This window comes from Petaurus breviceps, unplaced genomic scaffold (genome assembly GCF_028583685.1).
Source record: "Petaurus breviceps papuanus isolate PSGF00001 unplaced genomic scaffold, PetGlider_PUasm1.0 90407, whole genome shotgun sequence".
Taxonomy (NCBI): domain Eukaryota; kingdom Metazoa; phylum Chordata; class Mammalia; order Diprotodontia; family Petauridae; genus Petaurus; species Petaurus breviceps.
The window spans coordinates 2,121,368-2,136,195 of record NW_027187241.1 but is presented as its reverse complement, the minus strand read 5'-3'; the positions used below and the strand labels follow the sequence as shown (position 1 = coordinate 2,136,195).

Sequence of the window (14,828 nt, the reverse complement as noted above, 5' to 3'; positions counted from 1 at the left end):
AGAGAGAGAGAGAGAGAGAGAGAGAGAGAGAGAGACAGAGACAGAGACAGAGACAGAGACAGAGACAGAGACAGAGAGAGAGTAATGTCACAAAAACCCAAAGAGGAAAGAGTAGCAGAGGGAGAGGATGGTCAAAAAGTGTCAAATGCAGTAGATACTGAAGGGTAAGGATTGAGAAAAGGCAATCAGCTTGAGCAAGAGATTAGCTATAACTTCGAAGAGAGTAGTTCCAATTGTGCAATGGGGTAAGGAACCAGATCGAAAAGGGTTGAGGCATGGGAGGAAAGGAAGTGGAGGCAACAAAGGAAGTGGAGGCAATGTGTATAAACAGCTTTTTCTAGGAGTCTGTGAAAAGGAGAAGAAATATAGGGTTATAGTTTGAGGGGATGGGGGAGGAGGTTGAAGATGGTTGGATATTTGTAGGAAAAAGAGAAAAAACCAATAAAATATAAACGAATGAACAATGGAGAAAGAAATGGGATAGTATCACTGGAAGAGCCATCTTCTAGAAAGGAGGAGAGGATATTGGATCAAGAGTACATGGATAGGGGCAGCTAGGTGACTAGAATAGAGTGAATATAGCACCAGCCCTGGAGTCAGGAGGACCTGAGTTAAAATTCAGCCTCAGACACTTGATACTTACTAACTGTGTGACCTTGGGCAAGTTACTTAACCCCCAATCGCCTTCCCTCTCCCCCCTCAAAAAAAAACTAAAAAGAGTACATGGAGAGGGGTTTGTCTTCGCAAAAAGAAGGGACACATCTTTATGGGATACTGCAGGGAGGGAAAGAATAGTGAATGATGTCATGGGGTCTGAGAAGGGGAGAAGGGGAGGAGCTAATGGAAAATGGGCTTTATTTTCAATCAACAAGGAATTATTGTGCTAAGCCCTGGAGATATAAATACAAAGAACAAAATAATTCTTATTCTCAAAGTATTTATATTTTAATAGGAAAGACAGACAGACAAATAGATAAACAAATAAATACAAAGAGAATAAAAATAAATGCAAGGTAGTTAATTGTGATATAAATAGAAAGAGAGGGTACCAGCACTTGGAGGGATCATAAGGCTTTATGTAGAAGATAATGCTTAAACTGCATCTTGAAGGAAGAGAGGCATTCTATAAGGTAGAGGTGAGAAGTGCATTCCAGGCAAAGATAAGGAGATGGGAGGAGGAATGTCATGCATGAGGGACAGAGAGAAGCCAGTCTGCCTGGGATCATAGAGATCAGGAAAGGGAGTAATGTGTAATGAGGTTGGAAAGATATACTGGCACCAAATAGTGAAGGCCTTTAAAAGCTAAACAGGGGCATTCATATTTTATCCTGGAAGAAAAGGGGAGTCATTGGATTTTGTTGAATAAGGGAGCAGCATGTTCAGTTCTGTATTTAAGGAAAATCACTTTGGCAACAGTGTGGATGATGGAGGAGAGTATGGAAAGACTTAAGGTTGGGAGACTTATAACGAAATTGTTGCAATAATGTAGGTGAGAGGTGATGACAGCATAAACAAAGGTGGTGCCTATGTCAATGGACAGAAACATTCAGATGTGAGTGGTATCGTGGACACAGAAGTTTGGAAGAAGCATTGGTCTTGAGGTAATGATCTCTGTTTGGACTTGTTAGATTTGAGATATGTCAAAGATGTCCAGTTTAAAAAGTCCGATAAGCAACTGGTGATGTGAGACTAAAGTTCAGGGGAGAGACTAGGGTTGAATATGTATAATTCTGAGTTATCTGCATGGAAATCAAACCCACGGGATCTAAGAAGATGAAAAAGAGGGATCATGTAGAGAGAAAAAATTAAATGTCCCGGGGAAGAGGCTTGAGGAACACCTAGAATTAGGGAACAGGATATGGACAATGAGCCAGGAAAGGAGATAGATGGGTAGGAGGACCAGGAGAAGGTTGTGTCATGATCGATGCAATGTCCATCCATGTCTCCCCAGGATCTATGATAAAGTATGTTACCCATCTCCTGACATAGAGATGATGGACACAAAGTACAGAAACATACATTTTTGGAAATGGACACTGTGGATTTGTTTTGCTTAATTAAATGTATCTGTTAAAAGGAATTCTTGTGGGGGCTTAATTTCTATGCAGATGACAAGCTCTTGTTATTTAAAAGTGAATTTCATATATATGGAAGAACACAAAAAGATTTTCATAAAGAAATTTCTTTTTGTGTTCTTCCATATATGTGAAATGCACTTTTTTGGTGTTCAATCAAAAAGAAAAAAAATTTTTCTTAGTGAAAGTAAAAATATCACACTATCTTTTGAAACTCCTTTTCTATGCAGGTTTTTAATGTCACATATTTCTTTTTACATATCATATTAAAGCTTGTTGCCCTCCTTTTCTCCCCCTAAGATCAAACCTAAAAATGTATATAACACTATCTGTAAGATACTTTTTAAAAAAAAGAAAGCATTTATATTTATATGACAGCTTGAACTGACAACATTGTGTACATATATCATCTGCAAGTATTATTTCACATTGAAAAGAAGACAAATATATAGATAACTATAGAAACTATGAAAAAGAGCTTCTTTCTAGTTTTGTACTAAAAACATCATTCAGAGGAGTTAAATCCAAGAACATTAACACTGTAGCAGCAGTCTTAAGTCTCATTTTTACAGTTTATATATTTGAAAGCTGCTACTGTGGATAATTTTCACCCATCACATTTTCAGCTAAATTTGATTTCCCAGAATAGACTGTTAATTGTTAAAACTATTCTTCATTGGTAAAATGAGAGTGATTTTTTTCTTGTGAATGAAATTTAATATTTGTAAGTTTATAATTCAGATGTGAGCAAGGTATGAACACCTGAAGAAAAGAACTTGCCGGCTGTACAGGAAAATGCTGTGAAAATGTACTGTGTATACATTTTGGGAAGAAACAAACTTAACAATTCCCTCTGTTCAGCACTAATCAACATAGTGCAACTCCTGTTCCCGTACTATATTTTATATGCAACATATATACTTTAATATTTTAAATGAATTTTTGCATTAATATTTTCAATTTGTTAAACCACTTTGCTGCTACAATTTTGCTACCCCCTTCCCTTTCTTCCCTTTACAATCTAAAACCACTTGATTCGATAGAAATTATGGACATGGATGTTAAACAAAAATATAAATAATAAAAGCCTGAAATAGATATCACAATGAGAGTCATTCAAACAGTAAGCATTTATTAAGCATCCACTCTCTGGCAGGTACTGTCCCCTAAGCTCAAAGACAGAAATGAAACAAACAGAAGATATCAGATGAGGCAGTATAATCATTATTAAAGATCAAAAAGTTGTAATCATAGCTAGCCTTATGTACAGGCAGAGTATATCTTTCCACTCAATTTAGAATTATTCTAAGGAAGGGACAAAAATGTCCAAAGATCTCATTACTAGAAAAACCTTCAGGAAAAGAAAAAAAAATCCCCATAAGCATGTGCCCCAAGATATTTAGAGCAGTTCTTTTTGTAGTAGCAAAGGACTGGAAACATAGGAGATATATATGGATTAGGGAATGACTAAAAATTTTTTGATATATGAATGTAATGGAATATTACTACTCTGTAAGAAGGAATGAACACGAAGAATATAGAGAAGCAAGGAAAGACATATGAACTGATACAAAGTGAAGTAAACAGAACCATGAAAACAATAAATACAAAATTTACAACAATGTAAATTGAGAAAACAACAACAAAACTGGTATATGTGCGATTAAAAGGGCTTAACTTGCCCTGAATAGAGATAAGAAAATGTACCTCTCCCTTCTTTGGAGAGTTTGTTGCTGTTTGTCCTTCATTGTCTTAAAGGACTATGATGTCATGGAGATGATGCCATGACATGCAAATGCATTGGATTTAAGTGAGGAAGGGCTATACAAAGTCACCAACTTCACTTTCTCCTCCTAAACCAACTGAATCTAGTGGTGAGATATAGATCAGGATGACTGGAGATGGCCCTGCATGCAATGGGAGACCTGGGCCTTTTTAAACTAAAGTCTTTAACAGGTTTCAGCAGGATTGAGGCAACACCCATTCAGTGATTAAGGTTAGGTAAGAAATAAGGCAGAAAATGGCCTCTTTACCTAGTCCAAAAAAAAAAAAAATCAATCAATCTGGGAGGGAAAGACCCTCAGGATTTCTGGTTGGCCAAAACAGAAACAATTGCTATTTACACTCACTCTGAGCCATCGGGGCCCAAACAATAACCAAGTGGGGCTTCCCTGGGACCTAATGGGGGATCCTGCTGAAGAACATTGTGTGAGTTATCTGACTTAGTTGATGTGTTGGTACATTTTGCTGAACTTTTTTTTTCTCTGTTTTATTCTTTGCTACAGGGGACAGCTATCTAGGCAAGGGAAGGAAAAGGAATGTATTTGGGAAACAAGGTAATATAAAAACAGAAGATAACAATTTTTAAAAATTTAAGGTTGAAAGCTTACCGGGACTCATTATTCCTTTCACATTACTGTCTCCTGCGTGAACTGGTCTGGACTCTGGGACTGTAAAGAAAATAAAAGAAAGAGAAAGAAAGCTTTTCATTCTCTCGAGCAAGCATGAGTATGAAGGGAAAATTTTTTCAATTGCTTTTGAATTATGGAGGCCCCTCCTGAAATTTTTATTCTGGGACCTTAAATTTAAATCTAATCAACAACTATCCAGAGCATGGGACCTAGAATCAGAAATATGAGTCTTTTTGACTCCAGGCTGGGTACTCTATCCACTCTATCCACTGCACCACCTAGTTGCCCCATAAACATACCAAACAACCCACAAAAATTTTCATTGGCTTTGTTTCAATTTGTCAAATCCATCCTTTCCTTTTTCCCAATCTGACTATCCTCCTCTTCTGGCTCCCATAACACTAGGTGAAAAGACCACAAACATTTATCTACATTTCAGACACTCAGAAGTTTCAGACTTCTCATAAAACTTAAATGAAGATAAAGTGATAAGAGGTATATTTCATGGTTTGGTTTTGTTTTAAGTAAAACAAAGTCTATTTTCTGTAGAGTTGATGTCTGATTTTCATGTGGGTCTTGTACATGTTGATTTTGTCTGGATGGGTTGGATAAGTCCTACACTAAATATATATGGCCTTTATAGAATTGATTAATACAGTGAAAAAACATCAGTAGAATCAACAATTGACTAAATTTTCCTTTAGTTTATTCAATATACCTCAACTACAGACCTACCCTGTTGCCTCATCATGGTATAAAAGTGATTCAGAGTCCCTGTAAGCTTTGGAGGGTTCTGCACCAAGATGGAAACCCTTGGAGTCTGTGCCCGAGGATGAATGAATATGTCTGTTGTCTAAGGACCAGACTACCTCAATTTAAAGAGGAGGATCACCAGGATGGCCACAATATCACGAATTTTTCAGGCAAAGCAGCTCAAAGCGTCTACTAAGTTATAGAGGAGTTGCAATTTGCATTAACCATGTGAGTGCCCATATCAACAAAATTCCATGCCCTTCAAATGCTGATGCATTAAATGAGCAGTTATCTATCACCAACAGCATACATTGTACTTGATTCAGACATTCAGAAGAAAGAGGAGCCTCTGTCCTAATATCTTATGAATTGTCTACAGTTCAATTGGGACAGTGTTCTAGCTTTAGTCTTTTAGTGATAGTGCCCACACAAAACGAATATAACAGAATAAGAAGGGAGAACATTCAGTCAGATAGATTTTTTCCACCTACATGACAACAGCAAAAAAAATCTGTTTAACTGATTGATAATTGACTAATTAACTGACTTATTTTGCTGCGTTAACCCCTATTCACAAGACTAAAACTTTGGACCTCTCTTACAAGAGTTTTGGTTTTTTCTTCCCTACTGCTATGAACAATGTCAGGGCTATAGTCTAATACTTACCTCTTCAGTATTGTTGGCTTATTATATTTTAATTCCACAATTGAACCAATGGGAGTAGCCACGACATAGTTCTAGATATATTTGCATATAATGAGTCCACAGAATATTTGGTTTGGAGGGGATCTTTGAGGTCATTTACATGAATTTTCCCCCCCAAAATAAATTTTTTAAGATTTCCAGGGAGGGCAAATTCATCACCTCCTAAAGCAACCAACCCCACTTTTAGATAGCATGAATTACTAGTTTTTCTTTATATAGAGTTGACATTTGTCTCTACAACCTCCACTCATTTCACCTTGTTCTGCCAGCTGAGGCAAAGCAAAATACATCTTGTGTCACTTCCACTTAAGAGCTCTTCATTTACTTGAGGAAAGTATCATGTTCTCCCTGTTTCTGAGTTCTAAGACTTCTTTTATCTCAGCTAAACTTCCCCAGTTCCTTTAATTGATTCTCATGTGTTATATGAATTCGAGGCCTTTCACTTCTGGGTTACCCTCCTTTAAATACTCCCTGGTTTGTCAATGTCCTTCCTAAAAAATGGTGCACGGAATTGAGCACAATACTCCAAATGTAGTGTGATGGTACAGTCAGGAAGACTTCTCTTTCTGGGTTGAAATCTGACCTCCCACACTTACTAGCTGTGTGACCCTCAGCAAGTCACTTAACCCTGTTTGCCTCAGTTTCCTCATCTATAAAATGAGCTGGAGAAAGAAATAGCAAACCATTGCAGTATCTTTGCCAAGAAAACCCCAAATGGTGTCATGTTAAATTAGACACGAATGAACAACAACTCAGCAACAACACTCCAGATGTACTCTGATGAGACCAAAGTTCAGCAGGTCTATCAGAGGCTTCATCCTGGAAGCTGTCTCCCTTAAGGCTGCAAAGATCACATTCACTTTCTTGGCCGCCATATCATACTTGCAGTCCTCTAAAGCCCCAGGATCTTTATTAGACAAATATCTCTTTCATCACACTTCCCTGCTTGTGAAAATGTGTGAGTTCATGAAAGTTTTTTAGTTAGCTTGAACTCATATAAAAGATCTTAGCCCGCCCCTTTGGTCAGATGTGACTTTTTCATATTTGTGAAGTTGTCTTCTTACTAAATCTAGAAATATTCAAGTCATGTTTTTGGTTTTTTCTTCCAAAAGGCAAAGCTTAAAATAAGCAAGGTATCCTAGGCTCTTAGATTTTCCCAACACTTTTCGCCATTTCAATGACACGAAGGGAAAATTTCCACAATGTACTCTCTAGAGATGGAGAGAATTTGGCCATTTCTCCCAATCACCAAAAACCTATGTGCAAAACAACACCCAAAACCACTCAGAGAACTCAGTCTGATTGCAAACTGTACCTTTCTCATAGGCCTGAGTTGGCAAAATATTTGTAAAATCTTCACTTGTCAAAACAGGTTCAGGGATATTGATTGAGCGGAAAGGACTACCTTGGGTAGGTGGAGCTCCCGCTGGTGGCACGTGCTCCTCCTTTTGAGTTTTTCTAGATAAAGAAAACAATGATGAGACCAGTACCAATGTAAACAAACATCTTCGGGGCCTGACAAGTGAGACTATGTCCCTCTGCTCCTTTAAAATAAAAATATTGTGAAAGAAAAATATTTCCATTTTCCAGAGATCAACTCTTAGTTACAGCATTGGTTACACTTTCTGCTACTCCCAATATCGGGGGGAAATGCTTATAAAGGAGATGGTTTGCTTAGAACCATCTGGGTTCTGTTTTTCCTATAGCTCAATAACAAGATGTAAAGCAGCTAATAGAATATGCAAATGAGTTGCTAAAGTTGTTACCTACAGCCTCTTCTCCAGATTCTTAGAAGTATGTGATTCACACCTCGAACAAAGCAGACTCCCCAGATTATTCCTCATGGGCCGGCATGAACAGGCTGTGCACATACTCTGAGGAAGGGGCTCTGATTGGGCAGGCCTCCATTACATATATTCCCTATACTTATACTAGAGGTGAAAGTATTCAAAATTCTAATAAGTCTAGCCCTTTGGGGAGTGAAAAAAAATCAACTTATATTTGTAGCTTTCACCTCATAAGAGAGTTTCCTGGAGCAATATATAGGAATTCTAAAAATGTTAGGGACAAAAAAATAAAAATTCAATTAACCATACTCCTGAAAGGTCTAATATCAATTATAAACGTAAGTTTGCTCTGTACATTGCAATCTTCAAAAGAAGTGATTTGAAAGAAATATTAACTATGAACTTTAAAAAATATCCTATTACAGTGACCTATAAGCTTGATAGAGTACAAGATCTTTCCTGTATAGACCTCTTGAGTAGATACTTACTAGTTGTGTGACCCTGGGCAAGTCACAACTTCTAATGGCCTCAGTTTCCTCAACTGTAAAATGGAAATAATAACAGCACCTACCTCCCAGGGTTGCTGTGAGGTTCAAAGATAATATTTGTAAAGCATGTGGCCCAGTACTTGGTACATAGGAGGTGCTTAATAAATGCATGTTTCTTTTCTTCCTTTAGTAGTAGTGATTATACTCATTTTGGGTGCTGCCTTACTATCTTCCCTCCTTATCTTAGGCTCCAATTCCCTCTTAGATGACAAAAGATCATTCTCATTGGAAAAGAAAACAAAACCAAAACTCAAATTCTGCCCTCTGCAGATTATCAATTATCAGAACTTCATCCCTCCCAAGAAGCAGTTGTCTTCTTTCTTTCAGTTTCTTTTGTTTCCCAGTGCTGCTTTTTAAAATATTTTGTTGCCTTTAGTCTTCCTCATCAGCTTAAACTCACCCTGAGATTTCTCTCTCTTGAGCCATTCTTATAGGTATATGTACCATGGAAAATGTTGCTTTTGCATTCATCTTCCATGACCTGCCCTTGTTTCTGTCTTTTGTGCATTTCGTTTCCAAGTCTACTGTGGTCAATTAGTTCCTTGTGTATCTACATTGTTTTCTTTAGACAATTTCTCCTTTTCTTCCTCTTCAGAATAATTTACATATTCTGAATTTAATCGAGAGCTTTCCCTTTCCTTCTGATATGACTTCCCAATTAGAATTTAGGCTATGGGACCCTACCTATCATTTCTCTGAATTCTTAGAAATCTGTCCTCCCAAACTCTGGTGTGAATGTCAGACTATGCCTCTCCACTTTCACAAATTCCAAGACAGAGTGGGAAATAGAGGGGAGTATGCACATCTCTCACAGTTTCCATTATTCTCATTCCAGCAAACAGTTTCTCTTCATCAGTTAGATTCAGATGTTGTCCTGACAAGATGGTGATATAAAAGCAAGAAAACTCCATGCACTCTCCCCATAAACACCTCAAATACCTATAGAATATGACTCTAAACAAACTTTAGAGCTAAAGAACCACAAAGTGACAGAGAGAAACAAGTCTCCCATTGAAGGCAGCCTGGCAGGGGGACAGGAAGGGTCCATTGCAGTGGGCTGGGAGCAAAGCCCAGCCCCACATGGTCCTGCAGTTTTAGCCTCAGGGCAGCCACAAACCAGTCGTGCCTGGAGGGACTTTGGGAGAGTGGATCACCAGCAGCTATGGCAGTTTCCAAAATTATCAACCCATAAATGCCAAAGGCAAAGTAAAAGGTCAGTGGAGACCTTGGGAATAGGGGGTCCGGGAGTGTGGTTTGGCCTCTGCCCCCAGAGGGAAAAGCAGCAGAGGTGTGGCGGCCATGCAGCCACCACCACGTGGCTGCTTCAGAGCTCCTGGCCTGCAGATTGTAGGGGGACCAAGCTACCATTCTGAGGGGTAATAGCTCTTGCTTTAACCTGCTTGAATCTGGATCACTATCTTGGGTGGAGGTCCTGGGGTGTGTGACCAGGTGCCAGAGCCTGTGGAGGCTTCACAGAGGACACCCAAATAATAGCTCCGACAGCTGAGAAAACTCCAGCCATTTGGGACAAAGCTCTCCTCTCTAGAAGCAGAATTCTACTGTGGCAAAAAGCTCAAAAGTCAAGTAATTGAGTGGCAACATGAGCAAGCAAAGGAAGCACAGCAATCAAACCTTAGATTCCTATTTCAGGGACAAAAAGGATCAAAGCATGGAACAGGAGGAAGACAACCAAGTAGGAACTCCTGTACCAACAGCTTCCAAGAAAAATATGAATTGGTTAGAATCCATAGAGGAGTTTAAGAAGGATTTTGAAAACCAAATAAGAGAAGTGGAGGAAAAATTGGGAAGAGAAATGAGAATGATGCAAGAAAATCATGAAAAGCAAATCAACAACCTGACTGAAGAAAATAACACCTTAAAAAATAGACTAACTCAAATGGCAAAAGAGACTCAAAAAGGCAATGAGGAGAAGAATTCCTTAAAAAGTTGAATTTGCCAGATGAAAAAAGTATCTCAAAAGCTCACTGAAGAGAATAATTCCTTCAGAATTAGATTGGAGCAAATGGAAGCTAGTGACTTTATGAGAAATCAAGATACTATCAAACATATCCAAACAAATGAAAAAATAGAAGGCAATGTGAAATATCTCATTGGAAAAACCTGGAAAACATATCCAGGAGAGATAACTTAAAAATTATTGGACTATCTGAAAGTCATGATCAAAAAAAGAGCCTAGAAATCATCCTTCAAGAAATTCTCAAGGAAAATTGCCCTGATGTTTTAGAACCAGAGGGCAAAATAGAGGTTGAAAGAATCCACTGATCACCTCTTGAAAAAGATCCCAAAAAGAAAACTCATAGTAATATTATAGCCAGGTTCCAGAGTTCCCAGATCAAGGAGAAAATATTACAAGCAGCCAAGAAGAAACAATTTGAATACTGTGGAAACACAATCAGGATAACATAGGATCTGGAAGCTTCTACATTGAGGGATTGAAGGGCTTGGAATATATTCCAGAGGTCAAAGGAGCTGGGATTAAAACCAAGAATCACCTACCCAGCAAAACTGAGTATCATATTTCAGGGTAAAATATGGTCTTTCAATGAAATAAAGGACTTTCAAGCATTCTTGATTAAAAAACCAGAGTTGAATAGAAAATTTGACATTCAGACACAAGAAGCAAGAGAAGCATGAGAAGGTAAACAGGGTAAAGAAATCATAAGGAACTTATCAAAGTTGAACTACTTACATTCCTACATGGAAAAACAGCAATTGTAACTTATGAAACTTTTCTCAGTATGAGAATAATTGAAGGGAATGTAAATGTATATATATATATATATGTATGTATAAATACATATAAATGTCTATATAGGAGGGTATATGGGCATATTAATACATATGTGAGTGTGTGTACATATGTGTACAGGTGTACATGGACAGATGGCACAGGATCAATTTAATAGGAAGGGATGATCCTTAAAAGGTGAAATTGAGATGTGAGAGAGGAATATAATGAAAGGAGATGGGAAGAGACAGAATGGGGTAAATTATCTCACATAGAAAGGCAAGGGAAAACTGTTACAATGGAGGGGAAGAACAGGAAGGCAAAAGGGAATGGATCAACCTTACTCTCATTGAATTTGGCTTAGGGAGGGAATGACATACACACTAAATAGGGTATCTCACCCTATAAGAGAGTAGGGAAGAAGGGGATGAGAAGGGGAATGACGGAGGGGAAGGAAGTTAGAAGCACACACTTTTGAAAAGGGACAGTGTCAAAGTAGAGAATAGAACAAGTGAGGGATGGGATAGGATGGAAGGAAATATAGTCTGTCTTTCACAATATATCTACTATGGAAATGTTTTGCGTAGCTACACATGTACAACCTATATTGAATTGCTTATCTTCCCAGTAAGGGTGGGTGATGAGGGAGGAAGGGAAAGAATCTGGAATTCAAATATTTAAAATCAAATGTTTAAAAAATATATTATTATTACATGCAAGTGGGAAGTAAGATATTACAGGCACTGGGGTATGGAGATCCATCTTGCCCTATTGGAAAATTAGAGGGAGTATGGGGGAGGATATAGGAGAGAGCAGATTAGGGGAGGAGATATACAGGGGGATCACTGTTTTAAGGTGGTGGGTAGGGGAAAGATGGGGAGAAAATTTGTAATTCGAAATTTTGTGGAAATGAATGTTGTAAGCTAAAAATTATTATAAAATTAAAAAAAGAATCAGATTCATGATGATATAAGTTCCCCTCTGTGGTTCCTTCATTTTTTGAAGAATAGAATTATCATTAAGGCAAATTAAGAAAGTATTAGCTGCTTTGCTTTGACAGAGAGGCAGTAGATGTTTAACATGTTGAAATCCTCAAAATAGTTGAAATCACTTTTTTATCATGCCTCTACCTATGACCTTAGATACATCACTTAACCTCTTTGGGACTCACTTTTTTATCTAAAAAATGAAAGGTTTGATGCCCAGAACAGAAAAAAGTGTCTTTGACATAGAAAACATTTTAAAATGTTTGTTGGATTAGACTAAAGTACCCAGCATCTTGGAAATCTGCCCTTGGTACTTGACACCTTTCCCTGAAAGGCACTTACTTGGTTTTCACTTTGCGAGACTCTCTTCTCTTTTCCTGCTGAAGTTGCTCAATTTTCTGTTGCATTTCTTCCTGTTTGGTGGTAATGGCTTGAATCATTGACATGGCATTGCTAAGTTCTTCCTAAAAGAAGAGAGTAAGCATAAACTTAAAATGGTACATTGAGTAAAAGTGCATCCTAACCCCAGGAAGAGTGACCTATTTCTATCATGGTCCCTGGTGACAGATCTACAAAAGTTTCCAGTCTCTTCTCTACAAAACCACTGGAAAAGGTAAATTCTCTACCTGCATTACTAAGAACAAAAAAACAGCCCAACAGAGAAAATTAAAAAGCATGCTATGTCTCTGACAAAGGACTCATCCCTAAAATATACAGAGAACTGAGTCAAATTTATAAGAATACAAGTCATTCCCCAATTGATAAATGGTCAAAGGATATGAACAGGCAGTTTTCAGAGAAAGAAATTAAAGCTATCTATAAGCACATGAAGAAATGCTCTAATTCACTATTGATTAGAGAAATGCAAATCAAAACAACTCTGAGGTACCACATCTCACCAGTTAGATTGGCTAAGATGACAAAACAGGAAAATGACAAATGCTGGAGAGGATGTGGGCAAACTGGAACACTAATGCATTGTTGGTGGAGTTGTGAAATGATCCAGCCTTTCTGGAAAGCAATCTGGAACTATGCCCAAAGGGCTATAAATACTTTCATACCCTTTGATCCAGCAATACCACTCCTAGGGTTATATCCCAAAGAGATCATAGAAATGGGAGAAAGACCCATATGTACAAAAATGTTTATAGCAGCTCTTTTTGTTGTGGCAAAGAATTGGAAACTAAGGGGGTGTCCATCAATTGGGGAATGGCTGAACAAGTTGTGGTATATGCATGTTATGGAATATTATTGCGCTATAAGAAACGGGGAGCAGGCGGTCTTCATATTTACCTGGAGAGGCTTAAAAGAACTGATGCTGAGTGAGAAGAGTAGAACCAGGAGGAATTTGTACACAATTACAGACACAATGTATGTGTGATGACCAACTTTGATAGACTGGACTCTTCTCAACAATGCAGGGATATAAGTCAATCCCAAAAGACACATGATGGAGAGAAAAACGTGCATCCAGAGAAAGAACTAGAAAGAACTAAATTTATATCCAGGTGGAAGCAAAATACCTGATCTTTTTCGTTCTCTTATTTGATTTTATGTCCTCTTTACCATTTTTCATTCCAGCTGGTATAATCCATTCTTATAACCTGACCATTGTATAATGTGAAAGTATTTACAGATCCTATACTTGATTATAAGACACCATGGGGGGGAGGGGAAGGAGGGGGACAAAATGTGAAATTCAAGGAATTGTGGAACTGAATCCTGTAAACTAAAAGGAAACAAATTAATAAATTAAAAATTGAATTTAAAAAAAGCATGCCTACCTTGAAATAATTTAATGAATTCTTCATCTCTGACACTCTTTCCTCCATTGTGCATCGGCAACTCGTAACTTTCTCTTCCAAAGCATACTCTCCATGTTGAATTCTCGAAAGCTCTTGCATTGCTTCCGTGAAACCAGTTTTCAGCTCAGAGGCCAATGCCTGCAACTAAATCATTAAGAAATTACATATAACTACAGCTCCTGAATTTTTCTTTTTCAACAAGGCCAACAAGCAAGTCTGGGATTCCTGGTAGTCTATAAACCATTAAAACAGTAAACTAAATGAAAATGATTTTGGGTAGAGAGAAAGAAGAACGATTAACCCAAAAGAACACCCTCTTACAAATACAGTGGTTTTCTACTTCATTTATATTTTTAGCATATGCAAACTGAAAGCATGGACACCCTAGTTATACCCTTTCTGACCAAGTTCTATCATAAAGTCCCAAAAGATTTAAAAGATATGGAGGTTATTAAAAATGGTCTATATACTTATATACTAGAGGAGGGAGTGGGGCAGGGTGTTTCCCTTCCATTCTTGAATTAAGCATAGTATCCCAGAAATATACATCTTGGCACTGATTTCTCTCTTTAGGTCATATTAATGTCACAGGCACATGAGATTGAAATATCACAGCATGGGACAGACCCTTTTTTCTCCTTTTTTAAGCAATTAAAAATGATGGTCAGACCTACCTTCTTATGTATCCCTTCATCTTAAAACTTGAAAATGTTGAAAATCAAAGCAAATCTAAGTGGTCTAAAAAGTCATAACATAGTGATAGATATCCATCTAAGAAGCCGGAAAATCCCTGATTATCTGAACTGATGAATTATTTGGGTAACTTGTTATAAGTAGAAAAAGCATATGGTATATATTATATATACAAATGGTTATCCTTTCAGTCCTACTGATGCATTCATGGTACTGTAAAGTCTACACTAAATTTGCAATCCTTCATGTCAGTTCCTAGTATACTGTGTTCTTTCTAAAAATGAAAAGCCCTCTAGATCTCAGTTGTCCCTTATTA

At 37.6% G+C, this 14,828-nt stretch overlaps 1 protein-coding gene across 1 annotated transcript in view; it reads right to left on the bottom strand.

Moving 5' to 3' along the window:
* ARHGEF33 (Rho guanine nucleotide exchange factor 33) overlaps positions 1–14,828 on the bottom strand; it is a 63,003-nt gene that overhangs the window by 38,039 nt on the left and 10,136 nt on the right. Inside the window, exons 3-6 of the mRNA XM_069108580.1 lie at positions 13,799–13,963; positions 12,357–12,478; positions 7,260–7,402; positions 4,466–4,525 (exon numbers count right to left, since the gene is read on the bottom strand). Coding sequence (XP_068964681.1) covers positions 4,466–4,525; positions 7,260–7,402; positions 12,357–12,478; positions 13,799–13,963 — 490 coding nt within the window. The remainder of the gene's footprint in view (positions 1–4,465; positions 4,526–7,259; positions 7,403–12,356; positions 12,479–13,798; positions 13,964–14,828) is intronic.